General features: G+C 40.8%; 2 protein-coding genes across 3 annotated transcripts; one reads left to right on the top strand and one right to left on the bottom strand.

Annotated features, from left to right (window-relative positions):
* Nucleotides 1-640: 640 nt before the first annotated feature.
* Nucleotides 641-12,363, bottom strand: LOC134873908 (gasdermin-E-like). Its single transcript, XM_063897826.1, is given in 11 exon segments — nt 641-2,463; nt 3,728-3,798; nt 3,941-4,124; nt 4,624-4,682; nt 4,685-4,744; nt 5,992-6,123; nt 7,045-7,165; nt 7,738-7,906; nt 8,826-9,018; nt 9,142-9,370; nt 12,230-12,363. Coding segments are annotated over 10 exon segments (1,434 nt in total). The 5' UTR covers nt 9,353-9,370; nt 12,230-12,363; the 3' UTR covers nt 641-2,229.
* A 5,890-nt stretch (nt 12,364-18,253) lies between these two features.
* On the top strand, nt 18,254-21,060 carry LOC134882818 (E3 SUMO-protein ligase ZBED1-like). Of its 2 annotated transcripts, none has more exons than XM_063910786.1 (3): nt 18,254-18,670; nt 19,442-20,061; nt 20,231-21,057. In XM_063910786.1, exons 1-3 carry the CDS (start codon nt 18,517-18,519, stop codon nt 20,633-20,635), a joined length of 1,179 nt encoding a protein of 392 aa, XP_063766856.1. In that variant the 5' UTR covers nt 18,254-18,516; the 3' UTR covers nt 20,636-21,057. The 2 variants fall into 2 exon arrangements, with proteins under 2 accessions (XP_063766856.1, XP_063766847.1); XM_063910777.1 differs by having other exon boundaries at nt 18,568-18,860; nt 20,231-21,060.
* The last annotated feature ends 3,708 nt before the right edge of the window (nt 21,061-24,768 follow it).

Here is a 24,768-nt window from a genome sequence, read left to right as displayed (position 1 = left end):
AAATAAATTCAGTCAATTGAAGTTGAAAACTTCTTAGTTGATACATTTGCAATTTTCTTTTAATCTTAGTTGATAAAAAAAAAAACGTATTTGCATAACAAGCTTGAAATAAAACCTTCACATTTCCCCTTATTATAAGCAATCTGAAGCTACTGTTTTAAGGGATTAGCTGCCAACACTTTTTGTAATTAAATAAATGAAACCCTATGGAAAGCTGTGATGTAGGATGTTTTTTTTTTCTTCTTAAAGCATATTCAAGAATCAGGCAAATTTACCTATATTTGATTGATTTACTTGTGACTTAACTTATGAGGCAACATATCTCATCTCGATTGAGAGGCCCAGCCCTAGGTATATTTTTCTGAATGTGGCCCTCAGTGAAAAAAAGTTTGGACACCCCTGGTCTAATCAGCTGTAAATGGAATCACCGGAGTGGATGAACCATGAATGAGCATAAAGCATACACCCTTTTACAGAGGTGGGTCTGGTATGTACACACAAGAAAAGACATGTAGTGATTTTGCTCATTACTACTTGAATACAAACTCACATATGCTTGATTAAGAACTTGTTGACAATATCAAATAAATGCTGGTTGGGATTTCTGTCATGAAAATATAAAAACTCAAAACAAGCAGACTTTAAAAAATAAAACGTTTTATTGTTAATAGCTTTCCATCACAGAGCACAAGGCTTAACCTCTCAAGTAAACACTTTTCTTAAATAATTCCAAGAAAGGTAAATACAATTCCTAATTCTTTTATCTCTTTTCTTCTTATTTTGGAGATATTAACAATGCAAATAAAAAGCTTTATTTGACATACTTTAGCTGTGACAAAAAATCATACACTTTAAATAAACATTTTTCAAAATGGATTACTGTAGTATGGTTAGAACTACTTTTTCCAGTCAATCAAAAATAAGAAATTGGAAGAAAGGCAGCTTCATAACATTTCATAGCAAGAAATACACATAATTCACATATGAAAATACAGAATTTCAATATAAAGTAGCTTTATGTATTCAATGACAGCATTTCAAGGAATGGTAAATACATACACTGCCTGGCGAAAAAAAAAGGTCACACACTGTAATATTTGTTGGACCGCCTTTAGCTTTGATTACAGCACGCATTCTCTGTGGCATCGTTTCCACAAGCTTCTGTAATGCCACAACATTTATTTCTGTCTTGCATACATTTTTCGCCAAAATCTTGCATTGATGACGGGAGATTCTGACCACTGCGCAAAGTCTTCTCCAGCACATCCCAAAGATTCTCAATCGGGTTCAGGTCTGGACTCTGTGGGGGCCAACCCATGTGTGAAAATGATGTCTCATGCTCCCTGAACCACTCCTTCACAATTTGAGCCCGATGGATCCTGGCATTGTCATCCTGGAACATGCCCGTGCCATCAGGGAGGAACAAATCCATTGATGGAAAAACCTGGTCATTCAGTATATTCAGGGAGTCAGCTGACCTCATTCTTTGGGCACATAACGTTGCTGAACCTAGACCAGACCAACCGCAGCAACCCCAGATCATAGCACTGCCCCCACAGACTTGTGACCTTTTTTTTGGCTGGGCAGTGTAGCTTTCATGATAAAGAGCATAAGGAGCATTAGCAGCAATAAAATGCAGCTTGATTGGGGAAAAAAAAACCATGGTAATAATATGCATGCAGTTTATACATATAGTTGCATGCATTTAATACTGCATGCATGTACAGTATATATTTATTCAATTTGTATACCATCCGCATGCATCACATTTAAAAAAACTTTTGCTACTTGTAACACTTAACATCTCATTGATGGACAAGTCAGTGAACAAGAAAATGAACAGTTTGAATAAAAATAATAAAATATAAACATAGAAAAAGTAGTATAGATTTATGTAAGGTGCCATTCAAGGAAACATCCTCAGAATTAACATTTATTACCCAATGTATGCAACAAATGTAGAATTTCATCCTATAAAAAGAAATATATATATATACACACGTTTTCTTTTTTTAAAATATAAAAATAAGCGCTTGCAAATAAAATACATGTAGGTAAAATAGAAATAGTAAGATCAGAATAATACTGTAGAAATAGTTTTAAAATATGAAAGAAATACTATAATAATACAAGGATTTCATGCTTGATTTAAACTTTCCAATAAAGAAAGAAATGGACGGAATACATTTCATAGAAAAGAAAAAGAAAGTGCACATGCAGACACTAGTACTATTTTTGCCCTTTGCACAGCAGAGCCAGTCCGTGTATGCAGAGAGAGAGGATTAATGGGAGAACTCCTGCTTCACTTCCTGTCTCTGACCACAGCCTGTCGCTGTCTCTCTTCAGCGCCACGTTAGCTGAGCTGAGCAGCTGCTCTGCCTGCTGGAAGGCCTGGTTGTCCTGCAGGAAAACGGGGAGACACTGGATGGAGAGAGGCTCGCTGTTCTTCTTTAACCTGTTCATCTGGAGAGGCAGATATAGAGAAATGGATACAGAGTGATGCTCAGGATAGAAACCAACATAGTTCTTTTAAACACCATAGAAGATGCTGTTATGTTAAACACAGCAATTCTATGAACCTACTGACCAACAATTATAGTACAGGAGCTACAGGAGGCTGTCTAAAGGACGTACACATTCATTTTGATGCAACAAACAATAACAAATAGTTTATTAGGCTACAAAAAAAAAGATTCAACAACATTGGGCGAATATGCTAACGTTAAATGATTGAATTGCAGGTTAGCTTTTGTTTAGCTTTATACATAAACGCAAACAGAACAAAAACGTGAATTTAAATGAACAATTGAAATGCGTAAAATAGGTTTATGACATTATGGGAAATAAAAAACCACAGTATAAGTCACATTCATCAGAGTAAGTGTCTGTGGATTTAGTACAGTAGCCATGAGCTAAAACAATGCTAATGCAGAGCCCCCAACCGCTACTGGGGCAAGCCAACATAACTTATGCTAGCTATAGCCTGAGGCACACATACCATTACAGAAGTTCAGAAGTAGCATATATGAAATAGTTTTTGCTTTGTAACCAGCGCTGTCTGAATGTTAGCTTTGTGTGCCGCTCACGCAATTCTGCTCCAGCTGTTACTACAAGCTCCTTTTGCTCATTCTGTCAGTTTTCCCAAAATAGTTATCACCCTAATGTTTGTTGCATTAGAAACAGCTTAAAAGGCTTGAATCTTACTGTCCTTAAAGGATAAATGAATAAAAGATCAATACTTCCGTCATGATCTGTCTTTTAAATATGAGGCTTCAGCCAGCAGCCTCTTAGCATTTCAGTAACTTAGCATAAAGACTGTTGTCTTTATGCTAAGTTACTGACTTAATTAAGTGATATCGTGATACACTTAATTAAGTCAGCAAGTCATAAAAAATGTTTTTTGTTTTAGTTACAAACGAGAATTCGATTTTGTGAGGTTTAGAGTCAGTAGTAGGTGTATTTTGTTATCTTTGGATGGGAGAGCTAAGCTATCAGCTTTCCCTTTATGCTAAAATAAGCGACGGCTAGCTTTAGCTTCATATTTAGAGGTAAAAACATTTGAGTGGTATCAATGTTCTCATCTCCCTCTCCACAAATAATGACCCACGCATATTTCCCGAACAAGGTTGGCAAATATTATTATTTTAAAAACATTTCGGACAAAAAAATGGTTATACAAATACTATTTTGTGTAATGATGTGCAGTAAATGAGACAAGCTAACTAACCAATGTGTTGAAGGCCTCCAGAAAATCAGGTTGGCTCTCACTCAAGAGGCTCAGAGTTTCATCAGGCATCTCTACAGAGACAATACATATAAAACATGACAAGGTTAAACTGTAGAAAATCATTTCTTACACATTACATACTACATTGGTTTGCTCAAAGCACTGCATGGGGAAACTGTTTACAGCCCTCTACAATCTGAAGTTCACCCTCACCTTCCATGGCACTGACCAACAGGTGAGCTGCATTTAGGTGTACAGGGAGGCCACACTGGCTGTCGTCAGCGGCACTGTCTGTGCCAAGTAGGGCCAATATGGCTGACAATAATTTTCTCTGACACTCTGACAGCTCCTCATTCTTGGACATATCCAGTGTTTCACCACTACACAACTCGTCCAGCTAAGATAGACAGGTACATAGAGGAGAGGAAATGGAAAAAAACACAGGATGTAAAAGAGTTTTCCAGTAATGACTCCAAAAAACATGGAAGTGAGTCAGCATTTTAACACTTTTGGTTCCCTTCAAAGTATACTTTTTATTTAAAGTGTTTTTGCTTAGATGACTGAAATGATATTTGTGGTTATATAGGTGTAACAAGCTATGTTGAATAATTTCCGAGCATTAGCCTCCTTTAGCTTAGCGGTGGTGACACGCAGCCATGCAACCGTGAAGTAGTTTGTTTAAAGCCTAACGTAAGCATTTTACTTCTGGTGGTTCCATATATGCTTCAAAAATCATAAAAGTGCTGTTAATCCATGTCTGCCAAAGTGTCATCTCCTAATGTATTAATCCTATCAGACATTTGTATGAAGTTATCATTGAGTTATGGCCAAAAATGTGTTTTGTGAGGTCACGGTGACCTCGACCTTTGCCTACCAAAAGTCAGAGTGTCACTCACCAAACACTCAACATGTGACAGGGCAGCTCTGTCCCTCAGAGTCTCCTGGAGTCTCTTAACAAGGCGTATCGAGTGGAGTGGGGGAGCTCTGCCAGAGGAGAAAGATCCATCTCATGTGATCCTGTAAAAAAAGGGAGATACGGTGTCAGGTTTAAAACTGAAGCTACACCAATTAACTCCAAGTCTCATGATTATGTTTACCTTCATACATTATCCACTCATTTCAATCTCCAAATATATAGTACTACAACCTTTTTCTATTGTGATATTCTACTTTCTTACAAACAGTTACAGAGTTCTTGGTGTACCCCTTCTACCACAATTCTTTAATGCAGACCCAAACACATGCATGACTAACTCATGCTAAATATTTGTGGCATGGTTTTGCCCTCTTTAGCTTATTGCTAGTTGTACTTTTAGTTGTGAATAACTGATAAGTTGGTTAAAAGTTGAATAGTGTAAATTGTCATTTGAAATCTTAGAATAGAAGAAAACAATTGGTCAAACTGTAAAATAGTATGTATAAGTATTGAGGTGTACATTTCTGATAATGGCAGATGTATAAATGCATACTTCATACATCAGAGTTGGGGAAAATTGTATAACATGTCATCAGAATGACGTAATCAAATGCAAAAAAGCAGCCTCATGAGCCCAGATTGACTGTGGGAAAAATATTCAATTTGATTCTGGTTAGTTTGCTCAGGATTTCTATGTTATAGAACATACAGCTCCGAGACCATGTATGTGTCTTAAATCTTTATCTCTACATGTATGGCAGCCATTCCAGTGTCAATGTTGTTGTTGTCAGTAGTTTATAGAATACAATAATAAAATAAAAATAAAAATAATAATTTAACTCAACTTTAACCCTACAAATAATAAAACAAGAGAAAATTATAATGCTGAAGTGGTCTTATTTTTTCCCCGGCTCTATATTTCTGATTAGTCTTAAAAACAAAGCAAATTTCTGAAACTTTTTGAATTGAAACTAAAGACAGCACATTTGTGTCAGTACTGTTTTTTGTATGGGAAATGTGGTTTGCCCCAAGGGAAACACTCAATTTGCATCACTTTTTAGATGTTTAAAGAGAAAAAATGCAATATTTCAATGTTTAAAAAAAAAAAAAAAATCCATAAGAATTTCCAATTATCCCAATCCTGACTTATTACATGTACAAGTTTTATATTGTGAGTTTGGTCAGACAAACCACAATTCAACCCACCATTAAATCAACAAAGCCATCTGCAGTAGAAAAGGAAACTTATTTCCTTTCCAACACTTTCTTAATTTGTGTCCTTTCCTCCCACAATAGAAAGTGTTAATGAAAGCTGAATATCCATTAAGGTTTTTTCCAATGAACTGACCATTTAGCATTTCACTCAAAGGCACTTTCTCTGGAATCATGCCGTCCACCAAATCCAAGGAATCATGGGATGGCCAGGACTCCGGTGAGTCTGCTTCAATGCCTCCTATAGTTCCAGGCCGTAGGCATATATCTACACACAAGATCACATAGTAAAACACAAAATCAGATAATTCACTATTGAATATCAGTCTATGGGATGTTAACAAAATGATGAACTGATTGCTATTAAGTGATGTTCGACTGTGTCTCTATACAGTGTATTATATACTGTGTTTTTATTTGTTATTGTGGGTTTAAAAAACAAAGACCACGCATAAAAATACATTAAACTAAAAAACAGAAGAGATGATTGCAGATTTATTACACAGTTTAGTTACTCAATTCTGATTGGTCAATTTGGACATTTCAGAAATGTGTAATACCCACTTACAGACCGCTGTGAAGGATAACATGACTGTTACTAGGGATGATTAAGGGACTATGTGCTGTCATATCAATCCGCGGAAGGAAGTCTGGTCCATTTAACGTCAACTGTGGCCAACCAACATTAGTTTTCATCCATCTGAAAAAAACTACGGAATACTTTTTGAATATTCACTTTTATATTTGGAGAGCACAAAACTTTGGATTCCAGATGGCTGAACTGTCCCCAGAAATGAAAGGGGATTAAATACAACGCAATGGAATGGATTACATTTTTTCTTAGCAGAGGCAATACCATCATTTTTAAGTCAATAAAATAGTAATTAATCAATATTGTGAGACAAGTCGTTGGTTTATTTAGTATATGGCCACGTAATAAGTAGGACAATGTGCAACGAGGCAGTTATTAATGGGCTTCAAGGGGTCAAGATCCCTTCGCTTCGCGTCAGAGTCCATGATCACCCTCTCCGATGTCCCTTATTACAACTTTCAAGATGCAGTGTTTTAATGTCTTTTTAAACTAAAGAGAAGTGAAAATGTGATTCACACTTCCCATTTTCCTGAACATTTGTGTCACAATGACCCCTTTTTCTTTCTTTTTTATCTGTAACCACACACACAAACTCACCATAGTGTCCATCCTTTTTAATGTCCAGTTCCAGGACGCTGTACGCAATAACTGTTCCAGAGGGGATCTCCAAGGAAATGTCGCTGTCTGCCTCAATTTTGCTGCTGTTCGTCAAACACACCTGAGAATACACACATAGGCAAGCAATTTGAAATTAAAGGTGCTTAAGTTACAATTTTACTGAAAGATAAACAAATATTAAATTGGCAGCACCTTATTAAACCAACATTACTATATAGGTCAATCTATTTCTCAAAAGTGTACAAATCTTTTGTTAATTAAAAAACACTAAATATAGTAAATTAAAGGTTTTTCATCTATACATACTAACACATTTTAGCATTACTAATTATTAGTAAACATGATTTATTATTGTCTCATGGGACTGGTCACAGTAAAATAAACTATTAATACATTTGACTAAACTATCAATAGAGCATATGTTTATTACGGTTATAATGAAGTCTTCAAACTTTACCTCAGAAGTTAACATTATATTTTGATAACATATAATATAATAATTATAATAACAAATGTAATCAGTTACCTTAGAATTAATTTAGAAATGCCCACAGCAAACCAGTTTATGATGATTGACTTGATCATAAACTGTCATCATACTGAAACTGATGCCAACTATTTTTTATTTTTTAATGAATTCTGAAAATAGAAAAATTCACACTCCACACCCACCCTAGCAGGGCTCCCTAGCATGCGCACCAGCCCCTGAAAGATGCACTGCTCCCTTTTCTTCTGGGTGATGGAGCAGGGGGTGGTGGTGAGGATCCTCTCCTTCACCACTGCCAGCACCTCCGCTCGCTTCTCCATCTGCTTCACAAGATTATTCTGCATGTCCACTAGCCTGATACAAAAGAAAAAGCCTGTATAAATTACGATGGCAATGTAGTATGTGCGTGATATTTCGGTGTAATCTATCAGTAATTATTACAGAGGTGAAGGCATGACACATTTTTGTAGGCCGCCAAGGAAATTTGTTTCCAAACGCTCCTGCGACAAAAAACAAAGGCCTTTTTCCATCGGATGTTGTATTATTGCAGTAAAGAACATCTTTGGCAAAAACACGTTTATGATACTTACTTTTTCGTTCAGTAAGATAATCACCACATATTAAAACGTAAATGCAATTGCCAAAGAGAAATATAGCTAACGTTATAGCTAACCTACAGCTTCAGCTTGTTCCACAGACCTTTTTTGGGGAGTTTAACCCAGAACACATCTGAAACATTGACCTCAAGACGAACAACATCACAGTTGCATGGATTCAAGTAACTACCGCTGAGCTAAAGATTGCCGTGATGAGTTTTAGTGGTCTCATTTAGCCACTTGTTAGCAACCACTGTTTCTTTATGACACATACGGGCTTCAGACCTTCACCAGTGGGGTATTTACTGACATAATTTATGATGTAAAACTAATTTGAAAATATCTTAAGTGTGTTGTTTAACACATCTAACCAAAGAAACGTAAAAGAAAATAGTTAATTTATAGTCTAGGGTAATAAAATGCTAACTTATCCCTAGATCTTACAGCATGCTAATCACATTAGAAACCAAATCACTAGAACCAAGGACATATCAAGTGCAGTGTATTTAAGTAAGATGACACTATCGAACTCTGTGGTTTGCATGTTACTGGTTTGAGGTGTCAAATGTGTTGTCTAACTACATTGATTCCCCTCATGAATAATAAAGATGTCACCCTTTCACCTTCTGCTCACTATCAACAATGTGTGAATCATGAATAAAGGAATTATTAACAACCTGCTGCTGGAGTCCCGTAACAGCTTTTTCACATCCAGTTCCTCTTTCTTCATCTTGCCAAAACATGATTGGAGCTCAGAAGACCCCAGACCCTCCAGTGTTACACCGATGGGGCCAGCCTCAGGGTCCAGCTTCCCGGAGAGTGTGTCTCTAAACGTCCCCTCGTAGGTCAGAAAGTCTGTCTCGGACACTCCTGATAAAACATGTCATGTCAGATATGTGTGAGGGTAAATGCTCCTTACAATTGGGAAGCATGATAATAATTAAGCAATTTATATTCCCTTAGCATTCTTTTTTTCTGTATATGCAGACTTACCAGGACTAAGCACCTGATCGCCTTGCAACAAGTCACTGAGGGTGAAAACTGTGGGTTGGTATTTGGGGCTCTGCCAGAACCAGATGCGATTGCGTTTGACGACCAGTCCGATAGGAACCAGTTTTTTTGAGTCGTTCACTCGAGACACATGGATGAGGCTTCCGTCAGGGTCAATCTGATGGACGAAATTGGCAGTGGCTTTGGAAAACATGGCTTCTACAAACGAGGGCTGCAGACACATAAAAAAAGAAGAGAAAGAGACATTCAACACTTCAATTTCATTTCTTCATTTGAAGGTGTAAGAGTAAGAACAAGAAAAGTCAATTTTACTAGAGCTTTCCTCGTTAACGCAAATCACTTTCCGTGACTGGGACTTTGTCGATGCTTTAGCTAAGTGACGGAAAATTGGCGGAATTCATGCCAATTATTCAGAAATAATTGTATTATTAAGGAAAGAGCATTCTGATTTCCCTTACCAGTTTGTCATTTCATTTTTTTACAACAGAATGTACTAATCTCCCAGCAAAATACATTTAAACACTTGTATTTTAAACTTGTGATTTATCTAAATGAATTCCAGATTATTGGGCTATTTTTGAAGCTTCAATTGATGCTGCAAGGCACTGAAAACAAAGAGAAGAGTAGGTGTGTGGGTGTTTGTGAGGACTGTGTATCCCCACATCACCCTGCAACAAATAGTTGATAGTGAGTCACGAGGAATACAGGAAGTCCCCTGAAAGTTGTCAACAAATTAACATGACCACACACACACACACACACACACACACACACACACACACACACACACACACACACACACACACACACACACACACACACACACACACACACACACCTCGCTGATTCTCCTGGCTCCGATTTCAAAGCTTAAATATTTAAAGTAATAAGGCGTAAGCAGGATTTGTGCCGTTAGGGAAGAGAGAGAAACGAAAGAAGAAACTTGGAGCTGTGTCTCCTGTTCTGTTTTAACCAAAAGAATGCAATATTGGCTGGAGGATAGAGAAAGAGGCCAGTGAGGGAAATAACTATAAAACAGTTGGTAGCTCTTACCCTGAATGAAATCAAAATCCCATCCACATTCCCATACATGTGAACAACACAAAACTCCCCTTGACTTAACAAGTTTTCGGTGTTTGAGTCATTTGCTTTGAATTATTCAAGAGATGTTCTTACGTCAGTGAAGACCTGTCTCTAACCCCAAACTCAAAAGTTTAAAATGTTTTCAAATTCTTTACTTCCTAATTGTTTATTAGGACGTGGACCAGGGAAAAAATAGATACAAATAAAAATAAGATTTGATATGTGAGAATATTCCAGGCATGCAGTGACTATTCACCATGGTCTGGCTCTGTGTGAGCAGTAATGTAAAGATAGCCTAAAGGTTAAGGTTCTCAAAATATTCATTGTCACCATAAAAAAAAACAGCCAACCAAGTATCCACTCATTTTTCATTACCCATTTTTTTTTTTTTTTTGTTAACTATGTTTAACTATAAAAAGGTTCAAGGGTTTTTATTGTCATATATGCTACAGTGTAGTTATGGCAATGAAAATCTTAGGTCCTGAGCTCCTCCAACAATGCAACATGTATAGGGCATAAGACAAAAATATTAAAATAGTGCAAATTAGACTAGAATAAATTAGAATAAAATAGTGCAGGTGATGTTTCTAGATCAGTCTAAGTAGTGCAGACGAAAAATCACATACATTTAAGCTAATGTGAAGTCAAAACACTATTGTTAGGTTCTATCTCTTGAAGAAGGAATAGGTTATAGAATCAAAGAAGTTTCTCGTCAAAATGTAACAGCATTTATTAATACAATGATATGATCTCCCATTCAACTGGTCCATAGTCCACTTTCGAGTTGTTATCTGTCTACAGTTCATAGGAAGAAGTTCCGTTCTCTGTTTACGAACATATTTTCTTGGAGGTGTAGGGCATTGTTAATTTAAACAGACCTTCAAATGATTTATCAGGTCAGCACTTGATTTAATCAGATCGCAGTCGCCCTCAAAGATAGGCGTAACTAAATAACATCCTTTATAACATATTTCATGACACTTCTTTGGCTAGGCAAATTACATAATCAAGCACATAGTAACATTTGATATATATTGATTATTCTCACACTATCTCAATTCAGTTACTTTCTTTAGTATGCTTCCATGTGCAACCGTAACACAATTTTGCACATGAACTGATGTCTTAAATTGCACATGGGAACAGTGCCCTCACCAGAAGTGCCTATCACAGCTGTTAGCTAGAGCGCTAGCATCGGTCGTTGGCGGTACAAAATTATTACAGACTGGTCAAATAAACGGTGGGACCACTGTAATGGTATGTTACTTTAATAGTTTTTTAAAAAAAACCTCATGTACAACTTTTATTTGTATAGTTTGGTGTTTACCGTAGAAAGCACATTTGTTCATTCATAGTTTCCATTACGTAGCCAAGATCGCGATTGTTTGACTGTGAGAAGTGTCCAGCGTTCCTCAACTTTTTAAAAACACTAGGTTGGTGCACATTGTGCACCAACCTAGTGTTTTTTGCCATACGGACATGGGAGGCACTTAAAGCTAATCTCGGTTCAGAAGAGTGCGATTTGAGACACATCCACTATGTAATACGTTGTTGAACTTGAACTGTAGTCCATAAAAGAAAACGATTTTAAAAACGTTTCATTAAGTATATTAACTGATATAAACAGGTGGCACATACAGTTAAGTGGTTAATGCTCCTAAAACATTCCTGCCACAGTGTTTACCAGTTTTACACTCTCACGTGGGCAGGCTGTTTCCCAACAGCCCACTTTGTCTAATTCCCCCAGGCTACAAATGGTGCACGTGCGTGCTTTCACAGTGAGATCAGCTGCGCGCCAGCCTTAAGAACGCATGATACGGATTATGAGTGTGAAATCAATTAGTGGTTTTGACCAGGAAAAACTTAACAAATAGGCTTTTAGGTGAACAAAATAGCCTAGACTGAGAATAAAGTCCCTTTTTTTGTATTCTATATCTTAAAGTTGCAACACTTAATGACAACTTTTAAAAATGAAGTTGCTTCTTACCTCAAATTAACGACCAAGTTGTCCAAACCCAGACCAAACCTCTGGTATTAGCGGTCACTGGGAGCAGCAGTGTTCCGTTATAGCAGGGGCTGACTGCTGCGAGAGAGAGATTGACTGTACATATGCACTTCACAGACCACACCTCTTTCCAGTCTCACTGGATTTAAATTTAGCCTTATCATAAACTGTGTTTCAGGACATGAGCAGACTTGCCTCTTGACTTTTCAAAATAAAATCCCCTGTATTTCATACGTGAAAAGGAAATTACATGTAGTGAGATGACTGTTGATTCCCAGAAATACAATATGGGTGTTCAGATGATGGTAAAATGAGAATGTGTCGGTGCATTGCGTTGCAGTGTTGGTATCAGCGCGCTTACTAGGTCTTGAGTTTTGAATCAGAATGAGCAAGGGAGGCTTAGAAACGAAGAAACTTAGAAAAGAAAGTTTTACTTTACTCACTACAACCAGCTCTGGATAAGACACAACAACTTGTCTCATGAGCTGTATAACTATTGTTAGTTAGTGCCTTAAGCTTATGTGACTTCTGAAGTTCTGTCACATACTGTGTGCTTCGAGCTTTGTATTTTTCTAACAACTAGTGGCTCTGCATTTGGCCTACGATTGTTTTAACTAACAGCAACAGTATTTACAAGGCTAATTCCACAGATAGACTACTTTGTGACATTGATTTGGATTGTGTTTTGTTGTTAGTGCTTGATGTATGGTGTAACCTATGCGTTTAATTAGCTAGTTGTAATGTACTTTTTCTGTTGTTTATTTTGTGATGTATAACGCTAATTAGTAACCTGTATTTCAATTCTGTAATGGCAACATATTAGCTCTCGTGTTTCTGTAGCATAGTAAGCTGTTACGACTGGGCGACTGTGAGCTTGTTGTTCAGTAGGTGAATAGTATTGCATTTATAGACATAGTAACATTGCTATGGTCATCAAAACAAGAACGCTATGATAGTTTAACGGTCAATAGGTTAACTATTCATTTTCCTGAGCCACCCCCCATGTTTAGGACTGAAGCTAAATGAATCGCAGTGTATTACCAACTTCTACCAATTGCTGCATTATTGGAACTATATTCCATAGAGATCCAGATTCATTAAGGCCAATTTTTCAACAGCTAAACAAGTGTTTAATTGACACCGAATATATTTTTGAAATAAACTATTTTTAAATCATTCTGCTTGTATCTTACCGTCAGACATAAACACAATATTCAGTGGTATCCACATAGGCCATACGTGTCAAACAAGGCCCGCGGCCCAAATCCAGCCCGCAAACTCATTTTGTGTCCCGGGAGAGTTTTCAACGGATATAATGTTTATTACACGGCTACACGACGCTTTACAGAAGCTCGTTGCCCATAAACTACATGTCCCACAATTCATTTCGTTTTGTGACATGCGCACTTATGCGACTTCAGTTACTGTCGAGTGAGGCAGTGAGTGACATTGAGATAATTGGGTCTAGAAGAGGTTGCAGTTAAAGGCATTTTAAATTTGGGATCAAGTGGGAGGGGAAGGTGTTGTTTTTTAAAGTATTTATTAGACACTGGACTATTTAAAAGAATATGAAGAGATGACTTAAATTATCCTGAAGATGACAGCAATGCAACAATTTGGATGCCAGCTGCAATAAAAAACCCACAGAAGAAGAAGAAGAAGAAGAAGAAGAAGAAGACTTTTTTTTTACTTTTACAAAAACACTTTATTACAGGTTTACATCAAGTACAACAAAAATCTATTTACCTAGAATAGGTAAATAAAAAGCTAAGCCTTAAAAACTTGTGTAAAGTGCAAATCCTCGTTCACCACAGAACATACAATGTCTTTATAACACCACCGCTGTTTAAAAGCTTCCAAGTCCCCGATGTTTTTATAAAAACGATGCTCTAGCCAGAGTCTGGCTCTGATGTTGCACAGCCAGATCGCTTTTGCTTCTTGTCCCTTTTTGTTTTCCACTCTGTTCTTCCTACTTAGGTATATGGCCATTTTAGCTTCACCAGAGAGGTAGTTTAGGAGCTGCCACTTTTCTTTGCTTGTCTTTTTGTATGGAGCCCCCATGATAAACACGCTCTCGGTAAAAGTTATACTAAAAAGACTAAAAACCAATGTTAAAAGAGAGAAGAAACCCGTGAGTCTCTGGCACTCTGTAAAAACATGGAAAACAGTCTCTCTAAAACCACAAAATGGACAGTTGTTACTGACAGCAGGATTGATGACAGAGATAAAAGAGTTGGAGGCGATAGCGCCGTGTAAAATTCTCCACTGGAGGTCGGCAGTACGTTTCTTTAAGGGGGGTTTGTACAGAATCCTCCACTGTGGGCCTGGTCCGTTTCCGGCACCCAGTCTAGTGCTCCACACAGTGGAGGCCCTGTCCTTCAGTCCATTTTTGTTGATAGTTTTTACAATGTTCGTGTATATAGTCTTTTTGTCAGCTTTGTGTATGCTCATTTTCTCTGGGTTTGCAACCTTGAGCAGGGGGCCCGTCAGCTCTCCGAGCCCTGGGCTCAGGTATATCTCCGGGAAAGGGTCTGTTGGGTCTGGTTTGGCTCTGCCCTGTCCGTAGCTCCTTAACAGTCTCTGCTCCTCAGCGCAGAGGCTCCGGCTCCAGAGTTGCAGGATCCTCTGGGCCACCCGGACAGAGTGTAGACCCAGCAGAGAGCCCAAGGCCCGGGCGTCGCTCAGCTCCGGCCCCGCTGCTTCCACCACCTGCTGAAGGCTCAGGGTCCCAGATCTGCGCAGCACCACCGCCAGTCCTGGTGTCTCGCTGCAGCTAACGTCCAGCCTGGCTCCATGAATCAGAGGCTCTTTTAACAACCAGTGCAGAGAGTCAGTCTTTGGACACCTTCTATGGTTAAAAAGGGCCCAAGACTTAAAAACACCTTGATAAAAGGGAGGTAGCCCACTTAACTTTAAAATGGTTAAATCAGTTAAAAACAGAGCAGCATCCAGCCCCAGGTTACTCACGCGTCTTAGAATGCAGCTGCTCACATCTCTCCACACCAAATCAGCCGGGCCGGTAAGATACCTTTGCAGAAACTGCACTCTAAAGGTGGCTGTTCGGCTGGCCAGGTGGACAAGGCCCTGTCCCCCCTCCTCTCTAGGTAAAAACAGCACCCCCTGTGGCACCCAGTGTAGCCCATCCCAAAAGAAATCTACCAATCTCTTTTGAATTTGGGCCAGTAGGCCTGAGGGAGGGTCTACACAGGTGAGGCGGTGCCACAGTTGGGATGCCACAAGGTTGTTTAAAACCAACACTCTACCTTTAAAAGACATCTGCGGTAGCAGCCACTTCCATTTGGACAGTTTTTCTTCAATTTTCTCTGTGACGTTCTCCCAGTTCTTCTGGACTATATTTGTGTTCCCTACAAACACCCCCAGGTACTTTATGCCATCTCTTTTCCATGTCATTCCCTGGGGGAGAACTGGGAGACCGCCACGCCACTCACCGACAGCGAGGGCCTCGCTCTTCTTCCAATTGACCCTCGCTGCCGATGCTGAACCAAAATCTGTCACAATGTTGGTTAAAATGTCTGCATCCCTCTGGTCACTAATAAAAACAACAATGTCGTCCGCATACGCAGATAAAACCGTGCTTCCATTAAAACCAGGTAAAAACAGCCCTTGTAATTTAGAGCGTATTTTGCAGAGGAGGGGTTCTAGGGAGAGTGCATAGAGCATCCCAGACAGAGCACAGCCCTGCCGGACCCCTCTACACACTCTAAAAGGAGCACACAGCCCACCGTTGAACTTCAGCACACTCTCAATCTTATTGTACAACACTTTGATCTTAGCTATGAAACCAGCGCTGAACCCAAACTTCTCCATTACTTTCCAGAGGAAGCTGTGCTCAACGCGGTCAAAAGCCTTTTCCTGATCTAGAGAAATCAGACCAGTATCAATGCCCAATGAGCTGGAGACCTCCAAAACATCTCGAATCAGGTGAACATTGTCCACCATGGACCTGCCGGGCACACAGTAGGTCTGGTCCCGATGGATGACCTGCTCAATAGCTCTCCCCAACCTGGTGGCCAAAGCCTTGGACAGAAGCTTGTAATCCACACACAGCAAAGACACAGGGCGCCAGTTTTTGATGTCCTGCAAGTTCCCTTTTTTGGCAGCAGCGTGATCACCGCTCTGCTGCAGGACATTGGCATAGAGCCAGAGGCCAGACTCTCATTAAAAACGTCTAACAGGTCATGAGACAAGATGTCCCAATAGGCTTTAAAAAACTCAACCGAGAGGCCGTCGATACCAGGAGCCCGCCGTCCCTGCATGCCTTGCAGTGCGGCCTGCAACTCCTGCGTTGTCAACGGCCCTGCGAGCTGTGAGTTGACCTCCTCAGAGACCTGAGGTAGTTCTGCACAAAACTCCTCTGAGAGCGTTTCGTCCTCGTTATATTCACTCGTGTAGAGGGTGGAATAAAAACTCACAGCTCGCCTCCTGATCTGGCTTGGCTCTGTTAATTCCTGCCCTGTGTCTGACAGCAGTGAGTGGATTACCCGCCTCTGTCCATTCTTTTTCTCCAGGCCAAAGAAGAAACTAGTGGGAGCATCCATCTCGTTTATGTTTAAAAACCTGGACCTGACCAGTGCACCCTGAACTTTAACGTCCAGCAGGCTGGCTAGAGCCATCTTTTTCTCTTTGAGGATTTCAATATATCCTCGATCTCCTGTGGACTCGCTTATTGTTTCTAGTTCCACTATATCACTCTCCAGGTCTTTCATAGATCTGATGTTGTCCTGTGTGACATTGAGGGTGTGCTGTTGACAGAGCATTCTTATCTCAGTCTTACCATGGTCCCACCACTGCCTAAGACTGCTAAACTCTCCCTTCCTCTGTCTAAAAACACTCCAGAAATAAGTGAGGGCCTCTTTAAAATGTTTATCAAATGTTAAAACCGAATTAAAATGCCAATAAGCACTTCTCGGTAAAACATTTCTAATAAAAACATTACATAGAAGCAAAGAGTGATCTGTAAAACCAGCAGGGAGTATACTGCACATTTTAAAAGTGTTAAAATGATGCTTAAAGCAATAAATGCGATCTAGTCTGGCTGATGAAATCCTATTCTCTCGGATGTGGGACCAGGTGTACTGCCTATCGTCTGTGTGCATCCTTCTCCATACATCCACCAGGCCGTGGGAGTGGACCAGCTGCCTCAGAGCATGCTGGGATGCTGGATGCGGCTCTGCATGGTTGCGATCTAAAGATGCATTTTCCGTACAATTAAAATCCCCACCCAAGAATAAAAAGTCCTCCGTGGCACAGCCGTTTAAAACATCATTAACTTTTTGTAAAAACAGCTTCCTCTCTGCACCGTTTGTTGGAGCATACACATTTATAAAAACAGCCGTAAAAAGGTCAAACCTTGCTTTTATTAAAAGCAACCTCCCCTTGATAAACTGCTCGACCTCCAGTGAGACAGGATTAAAAGACTTGGAGAGAAGGAAGCCCACACCTTCACTGAGAGAGGTGCTGTGGCTTGAAATGACTTCCCCCTCCCACTCTTTTTTCCACTCATTCTCATTACCAACGTCGCTGTGCGTCTCCTGTAAAAAAAAGCACGTCGACATGTTTTATACTTGCTGTTTGATAAACTAACGCCCTCTTTCTTAGCTCTCTGGCTCCATTGACGTTCAGGCTTCCCACTCTAAAAGTGTCCATTGTGAGTGAGGTAGTGCATACAACAATAAAAACAAATAAGTTAAATAAAACACACATAAGGGGTTTTAACTTCATTGCTGCTTATTTGTTTTCGTACTTTATGCACCAGTTTCTTTAGTCTCCAAGCTTCCTGTTCTGTGAAGGCAGACTCCTCTTTTCGACTAAGATGGAACTTGGCCGAAGAACAAAAAACAACCAAATCAGGGAAATAGTCTTCCACAACTACCCCATGCTGGTTCTTTGTCTGCAGTAGATAGTTTTTTATCATTTCCGCTGTGTACATTTTTCCCTTTTGACTGTCACTGAACCCTATCACGTCACTGCCGTAGGGCTGAACGATCTATCGTTTTGGACCGAAAATCGCGATCTCAGACAACACGATTTTGGGATCGTCAAAGCTGCGGTTTTTGCTTGGTGTATATTAATAATAATAATTTCGTCAATAATTTCACATGAATGCCCAAGGCTCTGTGTCAGCTACCGATCAGAAAGCTGCAGGCTGCGCGTGACCAGATCACGTGTTCGCCACCCAAGTCAGTGTGTAGCTTGTCATTCAATTTCAAGCATACTTCCCCACTGACCATACCGGGGAGAATATTGCCATGGGGTTGAAGGAGTGCTTGGCCAACTGGGGTCTAAAAGAAGAGGCCCAGACGTGCATAATAACAGACAACGCTTCAAATATGGTCAAAGCAATGGGACTTAACCAATGGACCAGACTGCAGTGCTTCGGACACAGGCTGCATCTTGCAATTGGTAAGTACAAGAATGTGTGTTTGTGCGAGTGTGTATGTTTACAAGGTTACTACAAGTGTGAGAGTTCGTATTATCTGGGGACGAAGCGCCGAGAAGTTTGTTGTCAAGCTGTCGTTAGCTGACCAACTGTTAGCGCAATGCTACTTTAACATACTGTTTATCCTAGGGAGAAAAATGAACCCTTTCATCGGTAAACTTTGTATGTGTGTGCACGTTTTAAGGATTAGGGATTAGTGAGGCCATGTAATGTGTGTTTCGGTGCGAGGGGGAAACGTGTTTTTGGTACAATAAACAGCTAGCGTGTTTTTGGTACAATAAACAGCTAGCGTGTTTTTGGTACAATAAACAGCTAACGTGTTTTTGGTACAATAAACAGCTAGCGTGTTTTTGGTACAATAAACAGCTAACGTGTTTTTGGTACAATAAACAGCTAACGTGTTTTTGGTACAATAAACAGCTAGCGTGTTTTAGTAGTAGCACATGTCAGGCTGGTGCAACATCAGCTGATGCCACTATACAGATTAAATGATTTTTTGGTTTTTAGTGGAATATCTAAGAAGCATATTAATTGCTTGTGCATTAATTACCAATTACAAATTAATTTATGGGCAATAACTTACTGTGGTAGTACCACCTGAAGTCTGCTGCTAAAAAAACGTCATTGAACTAAATACATGACAACAGATGTAATCAATGGTATGTTATGAATATTGTGTTATGAGCTATCCTTATGGCTTTTCATACTGTAATACATGTAATGTTTTCCCCCAGAAAATGCTGTCAAAGATGAGCAAAGAATCAAACGGGCCACAGGACTTTGCAAGCAGCTGGTTGCGGTCTTCACTCACAGCTGGAAGAAGAAGGCGGCACTAAAACAGGCACAGCAAGACTTGAACCTACCTCAACAGTCACTGGTCACTGAATGTCCGACACGATGGGGCTCCCGGCAGAAAATGATTGGGAGGGTGTTGGAGCAGAGCAAGGCACTGTGCCAGGTTCTGTCTGAAGACAGGAAGACGCGGCACCTGGTCCTCACTTGGCAAGACACAGATGTCCTTGAATCTGTAAACAATGACCTCGGTCCTCTTCAGGAGTTCACAGACGCCCTCTCAGGTGAGGACTACGTAAGCGTGTCATACCTGAAGCCAGTGCTCCATCTCCTCAGAACAGCAACGCTTGCTGAAACTGACCAGGACACGAATCTCACCAAGGAGATCAAATCAAGAGCTCTCCACTACATTGAAGAGAAATACAGCGACCCAGTGACACAGGAGCTCTTGGACATCACATCCTTCCTTGATCCAAGATTCAAGAAGAGCTACATAAGTGAAGAGAATGTCCCATACATCAAAGACAGAGTGAAGATGGAAATGGAACAGGTGGCACAAAAGGTAAGCTTTCCTTTTTCTTTGTTGTTTCAAAATAAAACAAAGTTGTATTTGTGTTTTTTATTTTTGAACTATACTCTACTGACATTTAAACTTTTAGACAAAATGCCTCGTTGGTCTTAATCACAACTGATAGCAAAACATTGATGCCTCTTATTACTGTGTGTTGCAGGAGCAGAGGGCTTGTGTCACAACCCATCCCATGCCCCTGAGTGCAGAAGAAGAACCACCATCCACCTCTACAAAGCGAAAGCGGTCACTGGGCAGCTTTTTCAAGACCAAGGCGGTCCCTGCTTCCTCTACTGTGCAGTTGGAGGATACCATTAAAGCAGAACTGGACAACTACCTCATAACTCCTACCATTGATGGAGAGCAAGATCCACTGGCCTGGTGGAGAGTGCACAATGTCAACTTCCCATGGCTTAGCAAGTTGGCTCGTAAGTACCTTTGCATACCAGCAATGAGTGCACCATCAGAGAGACTGTTCAGTGCCAGTGGCAATATTGTCACATGTCAGCGTGCAAGTCTGAAGCCAGCAAAGGTTGACATGTTGGTTTTCTTGGCCAAAAATCTCTGAAGGGATGAAGGGGAAGATTTATTGATTTTTGTTGTTGTTCTTCTGCACCTTACCCTGACATGTCTTTGTTCCATTAAAAAAGGTGTTCACTCTTTTTTACTTATCTTTTGTTTACAGACTAGATGTTAAATAATGTAACCAGTTGGACATCTTTTGTTGATGAGGAAAATGTATTTTTTTAATTATTATTATTATTTAGTTTTACTACCTTTACATTTCACTTCCTCTTGCCACTTTATTTGAAGAAGAAGCACAGGTTTCTGGATACACGGGTTGAATATCTGTAACTGCTGCTGATGTTGAGGTTCATAAGCTAGCTCCTTTGAGCCATTTTGCACTACTTTTAAGGTAAGACTTCTTTTTTTGCTCCACTTTGTTGTTACACTGAAACTTGTTTAAATAAAAAAAATCGTGGAGAAATCGAAATCGCAATCTCTGCCAGAAAAATCGCAATTTCAATTTTTTCTTAAAATCGTTCAGCCCTACACTGCCGTCTGACACACTCATCCCCACTCTCATCTGTCTGCCCTTGCTCTCTTCCTTTCTTTCCCTCGCTCACCACTTTGCTACTCTTTCTAAGAGTAGGTGCGTTGTTCCTCGTGCTTCTGCGTTTATTGGCAGTCTTTTTTGTTGTTGCTATTGCTGTTGCCACCTCTTCATCCTCCATCTCAGCAATCTCCACCTGCTCACCCCATGTTTTCCTCTCCTCTCCTGTCTTCACCATATTTTCCTCCTGTGTTTGGCAGACTTCACCCGTCTCTACCATTTTTTCGATTACCTCAGTTTTTTCTTGTGTTTTTTTCACCATTTTTTTTTCTTTTTCTCCCACCACCTGATTTTCTTCACCTCTACACAAAACCACAACCTCCCTTTCGTGAACATCCTTACCATCACCCACACCCTGTGCAACACCCCCGCATGCCCCGCCAGACACAGCAACAGCCGGCTGCTCCGGCGCAGCTGCGCTGTCAGCAGCCGCGGCCGCCTCCGGAGGGGAGCCCCCCACCGCCACAGCGGCCACATCAACGGCCACCGTCGCTGGAGACACCCCTCCCTCAGCAGCCGCCGCCGCCTCCGGAGGGGAGCCCCCCACCACCACAGCAGCCGCGTTAACGGCCACCGTCGCTGGAGACACCCCTCCCTCAGCAGCAGCCGCCACCTCCGGAGGGGAGCCCTCAACCACCACGGCGGCCGCACCAGTGGACACCGCCGCTGGAGACACCCCACCTTCAGCAACCGCAGCCGCCCGCTGCTCCACTACAACCGGCCCGGCCGCAGCCGGCCCCGGCGCGGAGGCAGAAGTGACATCCGGACCAGGCGGAGCCGAGTCCCCGCGCCCCGGACAGGCACTCACGGTGTGCCCCTCTTCCCCGCAACCAAAACACTTCATAACCGATGAGGTTGCAAAAATCACGTAGTCATAATCATCTACTTTAACGTGAAAACGGAGGTTGAGCTCCGCGTTCCGATTGTTAAGTATCATATAGACTTGCCTGCGATGAGACACCACGTGCTTCAGTAACTGAGACTTACACCCAGACAGCATCTTCTTCACCGGAGAAACAAGTTTCCCGTGTCTGGATAGCTCTCTACTGAGGAACTCATCAGTTATGAAGGGAGGGACGTTGGATAAAACCACTTTGGTTGCAGGGAGCGTCAGCGGCTGCACCCGCACAAACATTTCACTCACCGTGATGCCTGTCTCGATAACGCGGTTCACTTTCTCCACCTGGTCCAGAAAGATCACGACCGCACTGTTCATCCGCGCCAGGGACTTAATGCTGCTGTGTCCGACCTTCTCCCCCACAGCCAGCCCGATATCCTCCACAGTGCATGGGAAGCCGGCCGATATTTTGATGCCGTGCTTCCGAGTGAGTCTGGCAAAGTCTCCATTCACCATGGCGTCAGACGCCGGCCGGCGAGACACCGGCAGGAGAAGCCCGCAAAACACCCCAAAAACAGCACCAAAAGACCCAAAAATTAAGCAAAGTAAACTATCACCGATAAACTATATTAAACTAACACCCATAAACAAGTAAAAACGGAAAAAAGTTAAGTATATAACGTCGCTCTTTTCTTTCGCTCACACTCCGAAATCTCCCAGCATGCACCGGAAGAAGAAGAAGAAGAAGAAGAAGAGGCAGTGAGTGACAGAGTTAAGTTACAGTGGCACAGCGACAACAAACACGGAGCAAAGTCTGCTTCAGCAACCGAGACAAGAAACACCGGAACCAGAACCAACAGACGGCTGCTTCCTCACAGAATGACCCGCTGTTAGAGTCAGTCCGGTGTCGCTAAGGCTCATTCAGAGACACACATGGATTTATGTTTTAAAATAAACTTGCATTACGGTTATTTCCACTTTCGTGATTTGAGAAAGATATGAGGTTTTGACTCGCTGCTTATGAATTTGTTTTCTGTATATACAGACGATGAATACTTGGTAATACGTTTGTGAAGGCAGGAGGAAAACTTCCGCCATCACCGTCTCCTCTCTCCCCCCCCCCCCCCCACTTCATCCGTGAAAATAATGAGTGACAGGTGATACACACCAGGGTCTTGAACAGGGGGGTTTCAAAGTATTGGCTTTCAGACTATTCAAATATTGCGAAATTCAAATTATAAATACTTAAATAGTGGAGAAAAAAAAAGGAAATGGCTACTTAATCTCATAAATTCATGGGATTTATTTAGGCAGATGCTATTTGCACCCGGGGTGCCCATAGCCAATGTGGCTATTTACACCCGGTGTCTGTAGTTAACAATGCTATTTACACCCGGTGTCTGTAGTTAACAATGCTATTTACACCCGGGCAGTGGTGTAGTCTAGTTTTTTGAAGTGGGTATACTGCCTATACTCGTACTCACCCGTCCCAGAACAACGCGTCTTAGAACAACCATCCTGGAGAAACACCCCATAAGCACCATCACTATCTTTTGTCTGATGATGCCTCCTAACATGTTGATAACATAACCAGATGTTTTTTAATCATGTACTAAAAAAAACATCTGAATCTGAATCACATTCACTAATGCATAGCCTACAGTATACATCTTGAGAGTATTTCGAAAGACTGGTTATGTTATCAACATGTTAGGAAGCAGCATCAGACACTAGGATGCAATGAGACTGACAAATCCGTTAGGAAAGCTGGCTCTGTGATTAGTTGGACACACTGGGAAGTGGTGGAGAGTTGCACACCGAAGATGTTACAGGCTATTGTAAACAACTCAGATCATCCACTTCATAACACTATGATGGTCCTCTCTCTTCACTGCAGGACAGAGAGATACAGAAGATCCTTCATACCTACAGCCATCAGGCTTTCTAATTCTTCTGCAAATGGTAGATGAGCTGCCAGACAAATGATGTCATTATTATTCTTATGTTAATTTATTGTAATGCAACACAATACTTTCAACAGTCAATGAATGAACAATAATGATAGTTTAGGCGTATCAGTAGTAGTCACAATGAACATATCACTTTGAATAAATTATTATTATTATTATTATTAAATGAACAAGAAAACACCTCAGATTGGCTTCAAACAACACAAAACCAATTAATTAACAAATAAATTTCACCTCAATAAATGGAAGTTCAAAAAGGCAAAAAGTATCCAAACTGGATTCACTGCGTTAGTCCAGCAAGCCCTGGAACAAAAGGGTGGAACTCTTAGAGACAGCCAAGCTCCTGTTTCACCTGGTTTGCAGGCAGTGTACTTGTATGGTGTGCTTCAGAAGCTGCTCTACTATCATGAGTGTGACTGAATGGGCCTGGAGTTGAAGCCACTCATCACTGAAGCCTCCAGTGTCCAAACACTTCAGTAGAGCGTTTTCTATATCCTCTGCCCTTTGACTCTCCAGCTCAACCAGCTCCAGGAACACAAATTCAGGAGTAGCTCCATCTACTGAGGCTTTCAAGTTGACAATCATGGCAGATTTGTGGCTAAGAGATGTAGCCTCATCAAAGAGGGCAGACAACTTGCTTGAAGATGTAACAATACTGTGAACTATTTTATTCTTCATCTCTTTTGCTATGTGTTCAAACATTTTTGTGGAACTGTACCTTGAGTGCAGACTGGTGCCCATGTTGACACCATTTTTCCCGTGAAGCTCAATAAGACTAT

Source organism: Eleginops maclovinus, chromosome 2, assembly GCF_036324505.1.
Source record: "Eleginops maclovinus isolate JMC-PN-2008 ecotype Puerto Natales chromosome 2, JC_Emac_rtc_rv5, whole genome shotgun sequence".
NCBI classification, from domain to species: Eukaryota; Metazoa; Chordata; class Actinopteri; order Perciformes; family Eleginopidae; genus Eleginops; species Eleginops maclovinus.
The sequence above is the reverse complement of the archived record's forward strand: the minus strand, read 5'-3'. Positions and strand labels throughout refer to the sequence as shown.